Source organism: Mustela lutreola, chromosome 2 (genome assembly GCF_030435805.1).
Source record: "Mustela lutreola isolate mMusLut2 chromosome 2, mMusLut2.pri, whole genome shotgun sequence".
Lineage (NCBI taxonomy): Eukaryota > Metazoa > Chordata > Mammalia > Carnivora > Mustelidae > Mustela > Mustela lutreola.
The window spans coordinates 121,565,689-121,581,673 of NC_081291.1; the positions used below are offsets into that span (position 1 = coordinate 121,565,689).

General features: G+C 37.2%; 1 protein-coding gene across 7 annotated transcripts in view; it reads left to right on the forward strand.

Moving 5' to 3' along the window:
• Nucleotides 1-15,985, forward strand: part of PEX5L (peroxisomal biogenesis factor 5 like) — a 227,471-nt gene that overhangs the window by 41,499 nt on the left and 169,987 nt on the right. For 2 of the 7 annotated variants that reach the window (XM_059163393.1, XM_059163395.1), the window contains exon 1: nt 14,415-15,522. The exons of 4 other annotated variants lie outside the window; for them this stretch is intronic. In XM_059163393.1, coding sequence (XP_059019376.1) covers nt 15,430-15,522 — 93 coding nt within the window. In that variant the 5' untranslated portion in view covers nt 14,415-15,429. Of the gene's footprint in view, nt 1-14,412; nt 15,523-15,985 lie in introns of those variants that run through there. One more of the 7 variants, XM_059163396.1, reaches the window with a different exon arrangement.

Genomic DNA, 15,985 nt, shown 5'->3' on the forward strand with positions numbered 1-15,985 from the left:
AATTTAGTCAATTCCAAGACAAATGCCAGAAAAAGCATTCTAAGTCCATCCCCCATTCTTCGTGTACTTGCCTTTTAAAGTTTTATCTTGAAAATGGTGTTTTACTGATTTTTCAATAAAGAACCTCCTAAAATAGCATAAAGAATATATACCCAAGTTAATTACTACATAAATACCAACTTGCCAGGCCATGGCACTTTTTGCTGATATCTTCATTCAGGCTTATTACCTGTGATTCAGCTCCTAAATACATTTGTGTCTCCACTTTTCACTCCCTTCAGTGAATTCTATACCTTATGTCCTAATTAGTTTTTCTGAGCAGTTGTTTACACGTACACATAAAGACAATTGAGCCCCAACATATTCTTCCTGGAGAAACATATTTTCACTTCCAGTTTCAACTACTTCTATCTGTTGCTTCAGAACGGGGACTTGTGCTTCTTGTGGCACTTTCAATTGGCTAGGAAAAACTGATTTTGATAGAAATGAATAGCAGCTTGGAGAAGGCACTAAGTCCTCCTCAGTATTTGAATTAATGTCATATTTTATAGGCTTAGATTCTTTCTTTAATTAACAGTTGTCCTTTCTTAATCATCATTACTAATTAACTGACTTCACAATAGTTTAAAAAGAAATCATAGAATGAATTAACAACATTAAAGATCATCTGGTACAAACCCAGACTTTGAAAATGGAAACAAAGGTCAAAAGAGTTGTGATAAGCCCTCTAGGGGAAAAAAAAGGTAGTAAATACAAGGCTAGGACCCAAATGTTGACAAGACCAAAAGTCTTTCTCTACCTACTTTCCAAATCCAGCATTGGTAGGCATGCTTCCTCTGTATCCTTAATATTTTGCACCATCCCTGAAACATACTATAAAAAAATCCAGTTTTTATTAAAAGTAGATTTAACAAAGAGATGAACTTGAAAAGGGTTAGCAACGAAGGCTCGCTGCCGGGGTTCTGCTCCAGTTACTTGACAGCAGCACCTGAGTTCAGTATAGTCGGCTTTTTGTAAGGGAGGGGAGGTTGGTCAGGCCAGAACTCTTCATGTTCCTTGGTTTTAGGTTCACAGGAAAGCCTATCGTCAAGGGGATGTTTTGATGTGCCCATGAACTGCAGCTAAGCCATTCAGGGTCTTCTTAAAATAAAGCTCTGCTGGGTTTTCTCAGTACAGCCTTCTAAAAGTTGACACAGCAAGAATTGCTTCTCACCAGGTTCTATTTTTAAATCCCAGTCAAAAAAAAATTTCTTTTTAACCTCAAGATTGAGTTTCTGAGACATCTTTGGTGAGTCTTGCCATCTTGCTAGAAAGATTGCTTCGTGGCTTATAGACTGTCAACTCAACCTGTTAGAAGAGGGAAGGAAGAAAAGGAGGGAGGGAGAGAAGAAAAGGGGAGGAGGGAAGGAAGAAGAGGAGGGAGAGAAAGATAACAGCTAATAATAGCCAATATTTACTGAGTGTATTAAATGTGTCAAGCACTGTTCTCAGCACTTTATATGTATTAATTTTTTCCCTCAACAACTCAAGGAGATAAGTTCTGTTATTGTTCTCAAATGAGAAAACTTAGGCATAGAAAAGTTACATAACTTGCACAAAGCTATACAGTTAGTACATGGTAGATGTGGCTTTAACCCAAGCAATGTGACCTCAGGGACACACCTTTTACCTCTTCAGCACATGTCTTTGAGTTGGATTTTTGTCTAAAAAAGGCACTAAAAAGATGTTGACTTTTCTTAAATTTTTGCTTTTTCTACTTAATCAAATATGCATTTTTGCCTTATATCTTCCCAGCTGTCAGTCACATGGAAATATGCTGGAGACAGGGGGCTGAGCTAAAAAGAATCCAACCCTTAGGATTGATCAGAAAATCTGATATTCTAATTGTGCTCTGCTACTTATAGGTCCTGTGACTTTGGACATGACCCTGTAAAAAAGTCCTGAACCTTTAGGACTTTCCATTTCCTTACTTGAAAACTAAGATAATATAAACAAACTCATGGTATTATGAGAATTAAATGAGATAACATATATAAAGTCTTAATTCTAATGAATAGCAAACCATCTTCCCCAAGGTAAATTTATATAACAAATTGAAATTCTTAATGAGTCATTATCATTTTATTATTGTTGCATGAAGTCGTATTTATACAGAAAAAAGTTATGATATTGTTCCTATAATTGCCAGCGGTTACAATCATTATTCTTATTTGGTATCAATATGTGCATGTACTGTGGTTAGGATAAATTAATACATTAACATTTCTCTGCTAATGAACTACTTTTTCCAGAAATTCTTACATCCCTTAACCGCCAGAATCTGGCTCATCTTGTATGTCCATACCCAGCCACATCTTACCAGCATTGTCCTGAACATCAGGTAGTTGAAGAGTTCTACAGGAACCACCAGAAAGTCTCACTCATGCTTTCATCCTGTGGGACTTCTTTTTAGCCCTTTAGTGCTGAATCTTCCTGCATCTGCCAGTAGGGCTAAGAAGCAGTTTTGCCTTGTGTACGATCAAAATGGGACTGAGGTTGGGCAGAAAGACCACAGAGAAATACTAAATAATGCATCTAAATGGTGCATCTTTCTGAAGGAAGTTGGTAGGGAGGAGCTCCAGGTCTGGAGCCAACAGGACCAAAACTAGGAAAACAGAGAGAATGGGTTTTAAAACTAAGATTGGATGAACTTGCCTGGATTCTCAAGTCTTATCATGTGGCTCCAGCAGCCTGAGATGGGGATAGGGAAGAAGCCATGAAATGGAATGTTGTCTGGTTTAGACCAGTCTTGGTAAGCAGAAAAGGGATACACTGACCTATCTGGTCACCTCTAAATATGAATGCTAAGTTGAGGTATAGGTCAGCAGCATATATAGAATGACCTCTAGCTTCTGACTTGGAAACTGTTCTGTTGTTCAGGCCTGCAATTGTTCTAGAGTTTTTTTGTATGTCATTCACCTATTTCTGTCTTATTGATTGAGCCCTTTCATATTTGACCTAAGAGTTGGGTGAAACTCAAGCTACTCTGGCTTTGTGCAGGGTTACACTGCCATGCTAAGGGGGAAAAATAAAAAGAACAGCGTCTAATATATTTAAAACTCTATTGCACATGCCTTGGCTGGGAGGAGTTAAGAACCTTGACCAAACTCAAAATATCCAGCCCTTCTTTCTAATGTACAAGAGCTAACATGCATAGTCTATGCTGATGATAACCAGAAGGCTTTTTTTTCCCTCCAAAGATGCAAAAAGAGCAGAGGAACATAAGGTCAGCAGACCTAATTTGATTCTGTGTTCTAGCACTTTCTAGATGGACAAAGCCCTTTTTGTCTCTCATTATCCATCTCCTCAGCTTTAAGGAGAATAAGACCTACCTTCATGGAATGGCCAAAGAAAAGTAAAGGCTATAAGCTATGTTAAGTATTTGTAAACCCCAAAATTATAATCATTAAATATAACCCAGATATATACTAAGTAACACACAATGAAATTAGTCATAAGACTAATTGGATAATTTTTGACATGGTCTGTTATGGAATTTTCCACCAGAATTGAAAAGAAATAAATTGGCTTTGACAAGGAGAATAAAAACTAATTTTCGAAGGGCAGAGTGTTCTACCACCTCAGAACAAATTTATAGTCTTTCTAATATAACAGTGGTTATATTCTGTATTCTTTAAAAAGTATTAAGGAAAATTTTGTTTATGTGGATTATGACCCCATTTGGCACTTACTGTGCTAGAAAAGAAAACTAAAAAAATTTTAACCATATATTTATTAATCTTTTAAAAACAGCAATAAAACATATTACATACTAACACCAATAACATTTTTGGTAAAAATTCTCTTTTCAAAACAACTAGAAATTTTAGTGAGAAATTTGACATTATTTTACATTTTTGCAAGTATCTTTGATAGAAGAGCTTAATAGAAGAAAATTGAACTCTCATACCTGTTCCTACACCTAATCTGTCACAGTTTTTTTCTTTTTGGTTGAAATATTAGAAGAAAAATCTATCTTCATAAAAATATACATGTAGGAAAGGAAGGAGTATTTTCATAGCCTTTCCAAACACTTGTGGGTATTATTTTGTTCTATACCAAAACTTAACAGGTGATATTTCTTAAAGTGTAGTAGCAGTGTAAAATCTGAAGTGATATCAGTGAACTTTGTATATTTTTTACATTAATATCCACAGTTTTCCTTACATTTTGAGTGGATCTTTAACTCATGCATAGTTTTAATAACATGCCATGCATTGGTCATTTGGAAAATATTGGTTCACTGAGTTCTCCATATCTTCAAATGTTGCCATACTTCATTATACAGTATCAAAAAATACTTCATATATATCACTGCTCTCCTCAGAAACATCTTTAACTATTGAGAAATTATCAAGCTGACCGTGGCAGATGTGTTTTTCAAAACTCTAGCTTTCATGGAAAATCTGCATTTTGGCAACAAATATTGTTGGTTGTTTTCCTTGAAATGAAAATCTCTCTTCATTTATTTTCAAGGAAAAAAAATGTCAGGTTCCTAAGTTTGTGTAAGCATAGTTTATCAGTCCATCATTTTTAAGTAAAAATAATATTACAGTTATTTTTATATGGCCAGTCCTGTTCCCAACTCGTACAGTTTGGTTCAACCATCTTGATTCATGCTAAAGGTGCTAATGGTTTTACCCACTGTTGCTGCTGTTGCACCATCAATACAAATGTCAACATAGCAAAAAGGTAAATAATGTGTTAGTACTATTAGAAAATAGTTTTGACTTCACAGACCACCTGAAAGGATCTCAGAAACCATCAGGGTTCTATGGACAGTCCTTATGTGTTATTTTCTCTTAAGTGTTAAATGCATTCTTCATTCTAATGGTTTCCAGGATTTCTTAAATTTTATTAATTAAAAACTGTTAATATGAAGTAGATTGGGATGTGTAAAGTAGATATGGATGTGTGTTAACATGAAAAGATATTTACAATATACTGTTGAGTAAAAAGAGTAGTTTGGTATTTGTACTACAATTATATTTATGTCATTAAAATACATAAGTATGTATATATGAAACATATTTATACATATACTTACATATGTATAGGTGTGTAAACTTTTGTAGGAATGACATCAACTAGAGAGATTAAGAAGGGTTAGAAGTAATGGGAACAATTAATCTTTTTTTCTTTTGCCACAAAGTGAAAGTATTTCATTAAATATTTACTGAGCACCAACAATGTGATAGGCACACCTCTGTACTTTAAAAATAATTTTTTTTAGCATTTCTTTTAAGGAGAAGATGTTTTTATAACTTTAAAAAGCTTGTTCCATTTGGGACAATATACTATCCATGGCAGTTGAGCTCTTCCTCATGAAAGCTTTGCTTCCTTTCTCTTTAAACCTCTCACATTCACCTACCCCCGACAGTTTTACGAGAGTGCCAAAGTTGTGGGTTTTTTGTTTTGTTTTTTTTAAGATTGCAGGAGTTTTTAAAGACTCTTTGTTAAAGTGTATATCTACTTCCAAAGATTTATTTAATCATTTAGCATCAGTCATTCTTCTGTCTCTCAGGAATATATTATCAATGTATTATTCACTTTGGGGCATTAATCTGAGATTGTAAGATGAGTCTTCAAAGGCACCCTTAGAGTGCTTTCAATCAAGTCGATATGAGTGAGTTTCAGTCTTTTCATCACTAAAATTTCTCAGCTCTTTGTTCAAGAAGTCTTTCTCATTCTCTTTAAAATTTTGTGATGACCTCCATAATAGAAGCATCTGATATTTGAGGTTTGATTCCTGAAGAGGAAAAAATGGAAAATGAAAAGATTAAAACTGGAAGAAGACTTTCGGCCGTCCTCTATACTCACTGGGATGCTACAGTTTTGAAGAAAGAAGTTCAGTCTGTAGCTCTGATGTTTGCTTACCTGTAGCTGAATATCTTCAATATTTGCATGAAATTATTTTGAATAGCAAAACAAAATAATGTCTCGTTAAGTAGCAAGAATCTCTAGACTTTGAGCAAGAAGATAAATGTTGTGGTTGATTCTTCCTTACCCTACCTTACCTTACTCCAGCTTTCCCCAATTATAAAGTGTTATCCTCTGACAAGTTAGAAACAAGTGAATTGCAATGGTAGCAACTGTTTTTTTTTTTTTTTAGACCAAGTTCTAAATATGCCATTTCAATTCTTTTAAAAACACATTAAGCTTGTTGATATCCCAAATACACTTGAGTAAGTATACATCTTTTCAATGTTTTATTATTCCCTGGGAGGTTCAGTTCTTAGGTTTGCATCAAGATGTCAAAAATCACAATAAGCCCTTTTAGATGTTCTGCAGCACTGAACAATTTCACATTGTATTTTTTTAAACAGACTCTCTTTGTTTTTGTCCAATAACAAGAAACAAGTAAAGTTTAGATATTGCTTTAGGACTTTACAGAATGCAAAAATACGTATCCTTTGCTGGGTACAAAATGTTTTCCTAATTCATTCAAAGTACATTATATCTGGTCTCTACCTATCAATCCATCTCTGTATCTCTCAAAAGCTTTTTTTGTTGTTGTTTCATCAAATTTTTCCTAAAATGATTTTACATATTACCAAGTTACATGAGTGCCTAGAGTGTGTCAGCTGTAGGCCCATTTGCTGCTCATTTAATTCCTGACTACAGAAAATATGGATGCTTGTATTACTTACAGTAACCAGTGATGAAGAAGGAATCTCATGATACAGTTTGATGAATTACCATGTCTTAATAAAACGGGGTGTGATCAGCTATTTCGACTTACATTTAAACAGGCTCCATGCCTGTCACCCACCAACCACTTCAGTCACCCCCAGTTGCTCTCCTTGTCTGCTGTCTTCCTTCCTCCATTCCATTTCTCATCCTGTAACCAGGGGGGTTTCCTAAAGCAGATTTGATAAGTCCCTCTCCTGCTTAAAATCCTGCAATGGCAGCTCATTGCCTTGAATATAAAGATGTGATTGTTTTAAGACTCCCCCTTCCTCTCTAGCCTCATCTGACATTACTCTCCCAAGCCCCAGATCTGTTCTTGCCCCACCAGCCTCCCCTCAGATGTTAGAAGGCCCCACCATCTCTTTGGTCTTACCTCTTCTGTACTTCCTCCTCCTCACTCTTCTGGGCCCCTGTTCCCCAAGCCCACACACATACATCAGCCCTTCTCTTCCAGTGTTTTGTAAACTACAAAATGCATGAAATGTTTAAGGCACAAGAATAAAATGAACATACTTCATACTCATGCTATATAAAAATAAAAACATATTCAAGAAGCTTCCCCCAAAAATAAATAAATAAGTAAATGAAAAGGAGCTTCCCATATCCCTTATCTGATCACTTAAGAAGAGAGTTTTTATAATTGTTCTTTTTTAAAAGACTGCTTCTTTCTTATCAGCCAATAAAGTCATAGAGAATTTCCTATAATAATCACCAAACTGCCAAGATACCGTGTGTATTCAAATACATTTGTGCTTCTTTTTTCCAGTAATGGAAATATCAAATTTGGTAAAAATGTCAGAAGTAATCCACGACCTATTACTTTTTCTGTAATAGTAACACATGACCGTACTCAGTGAGTCTAGCTTCCCTAGTGCTAAAATGATGATCATGCACCAACAGGAAGCAGCCATTGTTCCAAACTAATATAATTTTGCCTTAACAAACTCAAGTACTTGAATGTCGAACATAATCTACTATGCATCTACTATGCATCTACTATGCCTAAACCACTATGCATCTTCGCAAATAAATTTTGCCTTCATGGCCCAGATATATAATTTCTAGGAATTAAACCCCTTTTTACTTTAGCCAAAAATTCACAGAATATTTGAATTCATGTGTTTGGTCACAGTGCTTTATATAAATGAAATTATTTGAAGTTTGCCTCTAATTATAAACTGTTGTATTTTCCCCCTAATTAGTAGTAACACTTTCTGTATCAACCTAGGTGTTACTTGATGTTTGTCATAAAGTAGGGTATGCAATTAGCCATGTCCTTTAGACTCTGTTGTTTTAATCTTTTCACTTTTCACGTCCATTGAATAAAAGTGCTGTCTGTGGCCCCAAATCTTTCTTGTCCCTGTGACTTAGAAGAGCTCCCTCAGTGAGTAGTTACCCAGAAGCTTTTATCCATGAAGAAAATAGATAGGAACCTCAGACCTGCCCACCCTCTAGGGAGTGCCACGTCGTATTTGTAATGTTGTCATCAGTGAATTTATAAGCCACTGGAGAAAAGGGATGAATTAAAGAAGGCACATGGAGATTGATAGAGAAATGATGAGAATTGTGATGTTGATTTAGGATTCCTCACGTTATCAGGGCCCTGAGAAAGAGCCCCGAGGTGAAGGTAATGGCTATGCCTCTAGGAAATGTTGTTTTCAGGAACAGAAGGGATTTATTCTAAACTGTCATGTCTCTCATGTCTGTGTGGAGATCTACACGGAAAAAGATTCTCAAAATTCATTTGAGCCATAACAGAAAAGCTGGCTATAAGTCAGTCAGCCACATAGATGCAGCTTACTGGGGAAACAGTTTTGAACTTTTTGCGTGGATTTTATAGCCAAAGCACAAACTTTGGACTGACTGTTCTTGGAAACAAAATCTCATAAACAAATTTTTCTTGAACATGTGTCAAAGTGACAAAACAATGTGCACATTTAGAGAATGGATGACAATAGAGGTATAACATGGTTGGGGGACAGAAAGCTTATAGAAGCAACTGGAGGCTCTTTATTTTTATTAAAATAAGGTCGTTGTTTTCTTTCACAAGGACATAAAATCATCATGCTCTGATCACTTGATATAAAAGAAGTCAGTGGCAGGTGTAGGCCAGGTGTGCTGACTACCAGTGAGAGAGAAAAGGAGCCACTGGAGAGGCCAATGATAAGCACAGCTGTGTTTGAGATAGGATAATACAGTTCCATCCCCATCCACTAAGGCCAACGCATATAAAAATAGGAAATCATGTCAACAGGGATCAGAAGCAGAACATCAAGTAATAGTTTCAGTTTTAGATTATTTCTTTTTTTTCCCAAGGGGCAAGATATAGAACCTATAGTTTGCCCTTTTATTCTTTTTCTTTGTGGGGGAGAAGGGAGAGAGATAAATTTTTTAAAGTGATAGTAGAATTCATTTGCCATTCAGGGATCCAAACTAACGTCAGTTCTCTCAGCTTCTTTACCTATCTTAGACCTGCAACCACTCCCGTCCCACTGCTTGAGTGACGATAGGTAAAAACGTCAACTGGGACGGCTTGCTAAATTCACCTTGCTCTGGAAATAGTACCAAGACTACATAATGCCAAGAAATCTAGTAGATTAAAATATGTCGCTCTTCAGACATTGCCTTTAGTGGGCAGAAAACAATTTTTTAAAGATTTTATGTATTGGGTGCCTGGGTGGCTCAGTGGTTAAAGCCTCTGCCTTTGGCTCAGGTCATGATCTCGGGGTCCTAGGATCGAGTCCCGCATCAGGCTCTCTGCTCAGCAGGGAAACTGTTTCCTTTTCTCTCTCTCTGCCTGTCTCTCTGCCTGCTTGTGATATCTCTCTCTCTGCCAAGTAAATAAATAAAATATTTTTTAAAAAATATTTTATTTATTTACTTGGCAGAGAGAGAGAGAGGGAGAAGTAGACTCCTGCCTGAGCAGGGAGCCCAATGTGGGGCTGGAGCGCAATGTGGGGCTCGATCCCAGGACCCTGAGATCCTGAGTTGAAGGCAGATGCTTAACCAACTGAGCCACCCAGGCACCCTAGAAAACAATTTTTGTTTATCAGTCATTGCGTACTACATACCACTACATATATACATTTAAAAACCAAGTGTAGAGAAAATGAAAAAATATCTATTTTTGTAGAGATAAGAATTTCAAAATGAAAGAATTGAACTCAGAATTTTCCTGTGAAGAACATCATGTTTTGTTTTTTCTTTGAATATGGTTTTATTTGGTTTGGAGACTCGGGGGGAGGGGGCCATTTAAGAAGAGTTTATTTATTGTCCTCAAAATAATGTGGAACATTGCTGAATCTGACATAACTGAAATTTCAAGCTTAGTTTTTGTTTTCTGCCTACTTAATCTCAATAAACCACCCAAGCACTGTTCCTCAGACCATATGTAACCTTTTCTGAGAAGGCATTAACCTTCCTAGCCTAGTTGAGGCTTGCTACTTTTGTTGCATGTTTCAGAGGTGAATACTTTCTATGTAGCCCGGAGTAAAGTGAACTTGTTTGCAGAAAACATTGGTGATCAAGGGATATGAAATTGAGGACGTGATGATTAATAGCAACTGGAATTGCCTATCCTACCATGGATCTGTCCCTCCAAAAAGTTGAATTGTTTGATCACTTGCTTTTGACAGAACTATAAAAACACCAGCCCTTAATCAGTAATCCTCTTCCGTAATCCTGGTGACAGGACCTATCACTAGCACTTCATGCTAGAAATGGAGTTCACTGATTTGCTTTTCAAATGAAAGCAACAAAATTCACTGTAGGGGAACAACAAATCCAGAACTTTCAGTGTTCTTATTTTGGAAGCTTATTGAACCAATGGTTTTGCTTTCTGAGTTTTAAAATTAAATTAAATTAAATTTGGGGTGGCTGGGTGGCTCAGTGGGTTAAGCCTCTGCCTTTGGCCAGGGTCCTGGGATAGAGTCCCACATTGGGCTCTCTGCTCAGCAGGGAGCCTGCTTCCCTCCCCCTTTCTCTGCCTGCCTCTCTGCCTACTTGTGATCTCTGTCAAATAAATAAATAAAATCTTTTTAAAAATAAATAAATTAAATTAAAGAAACCTTGGTGGAAAGACAAGCACCTCTGCAAATAATTCTCTGTAATGATGACAATTTTCCTTCAGAAAGTTGATTTCCTCTATATATAAGACAAATAAAAGATCGAAAAATTATCCCTTTAATGTAGAAGTCTGTCCAGGTTTATGTCCTAAGTAGAGTGAAACTCTCTCAAGCTCTAATTCCAGGCATTTGGGAAGAAACACCTCCTTCTCCCTAATTTCCTGTTTTCTCTTTTCATTGTTTCTTTGGCTCCCAAAGCAGTAGTGTTTGTGGCTCTGCTGACATTGTGGATCTTTAAAAAAATAAAGAAGAAGAAGAAGGGACATGGGACTCAAATGATGTCAAAGAATTGAGAAGCTTAATATTATAAAGGAGAGTCAAGAGGAAAGAGACATATTAAATGCAATAAACAAAACATTCACATAACTGTACTACGACACTTGCCACAAGAGACAGAAGAAATAATTGTTGCATGAATCTCCACATTTTTTTAAAAACAAGTTTTTATTCCTGCAGAAACGTAATAAAGAAAGGGTAAAGTCCTGACCCAGTCATTTTTCTGCAAAGGAGACTTATATGGGTCTTTTCTATGGCAATTTTATGGATCTCCCAAGCAATCACACTTTGTTTATTTTCTTTTTTATTATGAAAGAAATTCATTCTTATTTCAAAGAGTACTCCCAAGTATAAAGAGAACACATAAATCATGCATAATTCCATTTCCCAGAGAAAAGTGCTTTTAATATTTGGTACATATCCTTACAGATTTTTCTTCTATAAATAAATATCCTATAATTGTAAATTTTCAAAGAGAAGCATGCAGTTTTTCTCCAAAAGGCTTTTTTTCTCACTTTCTTGCCTCATGAATTCTACCCCCTCATTCTCTGGCATCTCCAGTTTCACTTTCTTCACCAGTTGCCTCATGAACTATAAAAGTATTCAGGACCTTTACACAAGCCAGTGGGGTGGGGGTTGGGGAGGACTACAATTTTCCCAGTATTCTTCCCCTCTATTTGTCCTCATTCCGTTCTCTCTTCCCTCCCACCCTTTTTTTAAACTGTGGGAGAACACTTAACAGGAGATCTGCCATCTTAATACATGTTTCCCTCTTTGTCTTTTCATTCAAGCTTTTGTAAGGGAAAAGAAGACCTTTCTCAGTATCTTTACTCCCTTAGTACCAGGGTAGTCCATAAATTACTCTAATTTTGGTTCCAGTAATTCTCTTGGTAAGGTCTTTGATGGCTGCCAGCATGCCCAACACAATGGAAGTTTGCAGGGTACCTTCTTACTTAACCTTTCATCAGCATTTGACACTGTTGAGGGCTCCTTTTTCTTTGACTGCGTCCTCCTGGTTCTCCTCTTACACATAAAACCACCCGTAGTCAGCCTCCTTCAATGGGTTCTTTTCTTTGGCCCATTCTTTAAAAGTAACAATTCTCCAGTAACAATAACTCCTGCTGGAGTTAGTCCTTATCTCTTTTGTTTTCTTTTTTAATGAGCTCACCTGCTCCTGCAATTTTAGATATCCCCTGAAATCTTTATGCCCTGCTCTTACCTCTCTTCTGAGATTTAGAGGCTTATATCCAAAAGACCAACTGGATCTTTCCACTCAGATGACCGTTCCAAAAACATCACAAACTCAGCACATATCTTTTCAGCACATTATCTCTTCTCCCAATCCTCCTCCTTCTCACCGAGACTCTATTCAGTTGGTGGCAACACCATTTAATAGCTGTAATAGTGTAAATAACAGCAGAGAGGCTTTTTAAAATAATGCAAACTTCACCACAGAAAGATGCAATATTTACATTCATCTTGACACCTGTGGTCAATCACAAATTGCTTTGGGGCCTAATTCATGCTATTACCTCTAAAACTGGACTGCTAGAGAATCTGATAATTAGAAGTCCATTGGCGACTGTGAATACAATTACAGGAAATTGCAAACTGATTGTAATTGCCTTAAAAATGAAGAGAAAGGAAGGAGCCTGCTAGGAAGCGTAGACCACTCTTCCAAGTTTGACAGTGAAGAGATAAATTAAACAATTGTCTTTAGGGGAAAGAAGATGTGAGGAAGTCATCTTTTAAAATGAGGCAAACTGAGCAGTTTTGCAGGCTGTGGGAAGAAGGTGGTGGAGAAGAAGGGATGGACGACAAGGAAGATAAGAAGAGTTGAATACTGACAAGCACAGAAAGAGTAGGGAAGTCTTTGTTTCTTTTGTCTCTATGGTATACTCTTTGTGTAACATTTGTTTTTACTAAATTCAGGTCTACTATTCATCATTAAATAAATAATAGTAAAAATATTTTTAATATTTATATGTAATTTTTAAAATTTAAATTCTAGTTAGTTAACATACGGTGTAATAATATTAGTTTCAGGTGTACAATTTAGTGATTCAGCCCCTCCATACAACACCTGGTGCTCATCACATGTGCCCTCTTTAATCCCCATCACCTGTTAACCCGCCCCTATCCCCTTCCCCTCTGATAACCGTCAGTTTGTTCTCTATAGTTAAGAGTCTGTTTCTTGGTTTGCCTCTCAATTTTTCTTCCCCATGCTCATTTTTTTTGTTTCTTAAATTCCACACATGAGTGAAATTGTATGGTATGTGTCTTTCTCCGACTTTGCTTGGCAAAATACTCTCTAGCTCCATCCACATCATTGCAAATGGCAAGATTTCATTCATATATATATATATATATATATATATGCATGTAGATATATATATCTACATGCATATATACCACATCTTCTGTATCCATTCATCAGTTGATGGACATTTGGGCTCTTTCCATAATTTAGCTATTGTTGATAATGCTGCTATAAACATCAGGGTGTATATATCCCTTCAAATCAGTGTTTTTGTATCTTTTGGGTAAATATCTAGCAGTGCAATTGCTAGATCATAGGGGAATTCTATTTTTAACTTTTGGGGGAATCTCCATAATATTTTCCACAGTAGCTGGCACCGGTTTGCATTTTTATACATAATCTTTCACCTTTGTATTTATTTACGTTATTGTTCTATAGTTAGGCAAAAATTGCAACTGAGGCTAATTTGTGCAACTAACTAAATAATGTTTCTTTTCCTTTTGAAAATTTCTTTCATATATTCCATTCTTAGTCAATATTCTTGAGAAATCTCTAGATCTGATTCAGTGGTATTAAAAAAAAAAAAAAAAGTTATCAGCACTAACAAAGAACTAAGTAGATCTCCTTGCAGTTACTCAGAAGTGATTCAGAATGGTGTGGGGAAGATGGGACATACTGCATTTAGGGTTTGACATTGGACGCTTCTCCCGAGCTGAAAGCTTCTCGTAAGGAGTGAGGGCTTCTCTTCCCTCACTTCTCCCACCTCAAAGTCCTCACCATTTTAGCTCTAACACTGACGCTCTCTTCTCAGCTGCATGTAGGTGAGCAGTGCACAGAACCGACCAGGCAGCCTTAGCAGGCACGGTGCTAAGGCTGAGGTGGAGAGGGCCTGAACTTACTGCCTCAGTTGAAAACCTCAGCGCCCCTGCCTGCCAGGGGGAGGTGGGAGGGGCACAGGAAGTGACTACCCTCTGGCTTCTCCTCCCACAGAAGTCCTGCCTCCTTCACGCTTGGGCAGTGGAGAGGTTAGCTTGCTTTCTCCTTCTAGCTCTGTCCTTTGGCTAATGGGAAAGGCCACGCAGAAGCTATGGAGTTGCTTTTTGGGCTTGACAAAAGTGCATAGATAGAAGACAGGGATTCCTGGCTGGGAGGAGGGAGGAGAGCTGAAGATCTCTGCCTGGGCTGGCGGATCTGAGCAGTCCAAGTGGGAAGCTGTGTGCTTGAAAGAGGATTATGCTCGCACTAGAAATAAGCAGTAAGTGAGCGAATAACCATTATGGCTTAGAAAAGGATTAATCCCTCTGGGGTTATGGGGTGAACTAGAAAATATTGCTTAACTCTAGAGTAAAGCTGTAAGTCTTCTGACTCTGTGTAGAGTTGTGTGCTGTTTGGAGACTGGGGCTTAAATACAAAATCAGAGCTCGAAACGCCTCCTCCCACTCTTGGAAAATGCCAACTTCTTCTTAGAGTAGTTGTGCATATAATCTCCTTCCCTGACCTAGCCTCTTCCCAGGAAAATACACTCCTAAATCAGCTAGGGAGTTGGGATTAAATTGGAAAGGTGGAATTTGGTAGTGATAGAATTGCAGTCTTGAATTGTGCTCGGTGAATGCCGACATTGTTATACCAGTTAGCAGTGATTTGTACATCACTTAGAAATCCTGGGGTGGGGCATTACAAAGGGAAAATTGAGTGCTTTTATGAGAAAGAGGCTGAAGGGTCCATATGCGAAGGATGAAATATAAAAAGGTATATAATTAATAATAGATGGAGGGTTTTCAAAGGCATTAAACTAGACCAGCCTCCAGGGAACCTAGAAGTATGACGATGAAAATTAGTTAGAAAGGAAGAAATTTTACTTTCAGTGGTTTTTTTCTGCTAGCCAAAAATTTCACAATGATTACAAAGTCAAGACAATGATTCAGGGATACTTCAGTTATTGCCATACATTATAAATACTGTTGCGGGACAAGATCTGTGGTTCCTTGGTCAGCAAGTTCTGGCAATGAAACCACTGCCGCTGGTGCAAAGAATTCTGGGATGTCTGACAGTGAAATGGATGGAAGGACCCACATTCCATCTCTACTTAATGTCCTTTTGTCCAGAAATCGGGTCATGCAAATGAGCTACTTGGTACGTATACAGATCAATATTTGGAAAGGCATTTCTGAATGTTTTGCATTAGAGGGTCTCTGGACAATATCTTATGGCAACCAGTAGACTAAGAGGATAAAAAACAAAGTGATAGGAAGGAAGTCAGCTTGATTGAAACCAACTCTGTTCTTTTTGTTTTCCATCAATCCTGAAATGGAACCTCAAATGAGGAGAGGAAGAAGAATAGAAATACTGTGGCCATCTGTTCTGTTCTAGGTGGCCAAATTCATTAATATATGAATGAGAATTCAATTTTATTTATGCATCTGAACACTTGAAGATTCAGAATTCTCTTTATTACAGAAAAAAAATCAACACAAAAATAGGAGGTATATTTATTGGGGAGGAAGGGGAAAAGCAGATAAGAATTGTGTCCCACAGGGTAAAGCAGATTGATACCATGTTCACTGGAGGTTACAGTTTTTCCCTCGATGAGATGGGG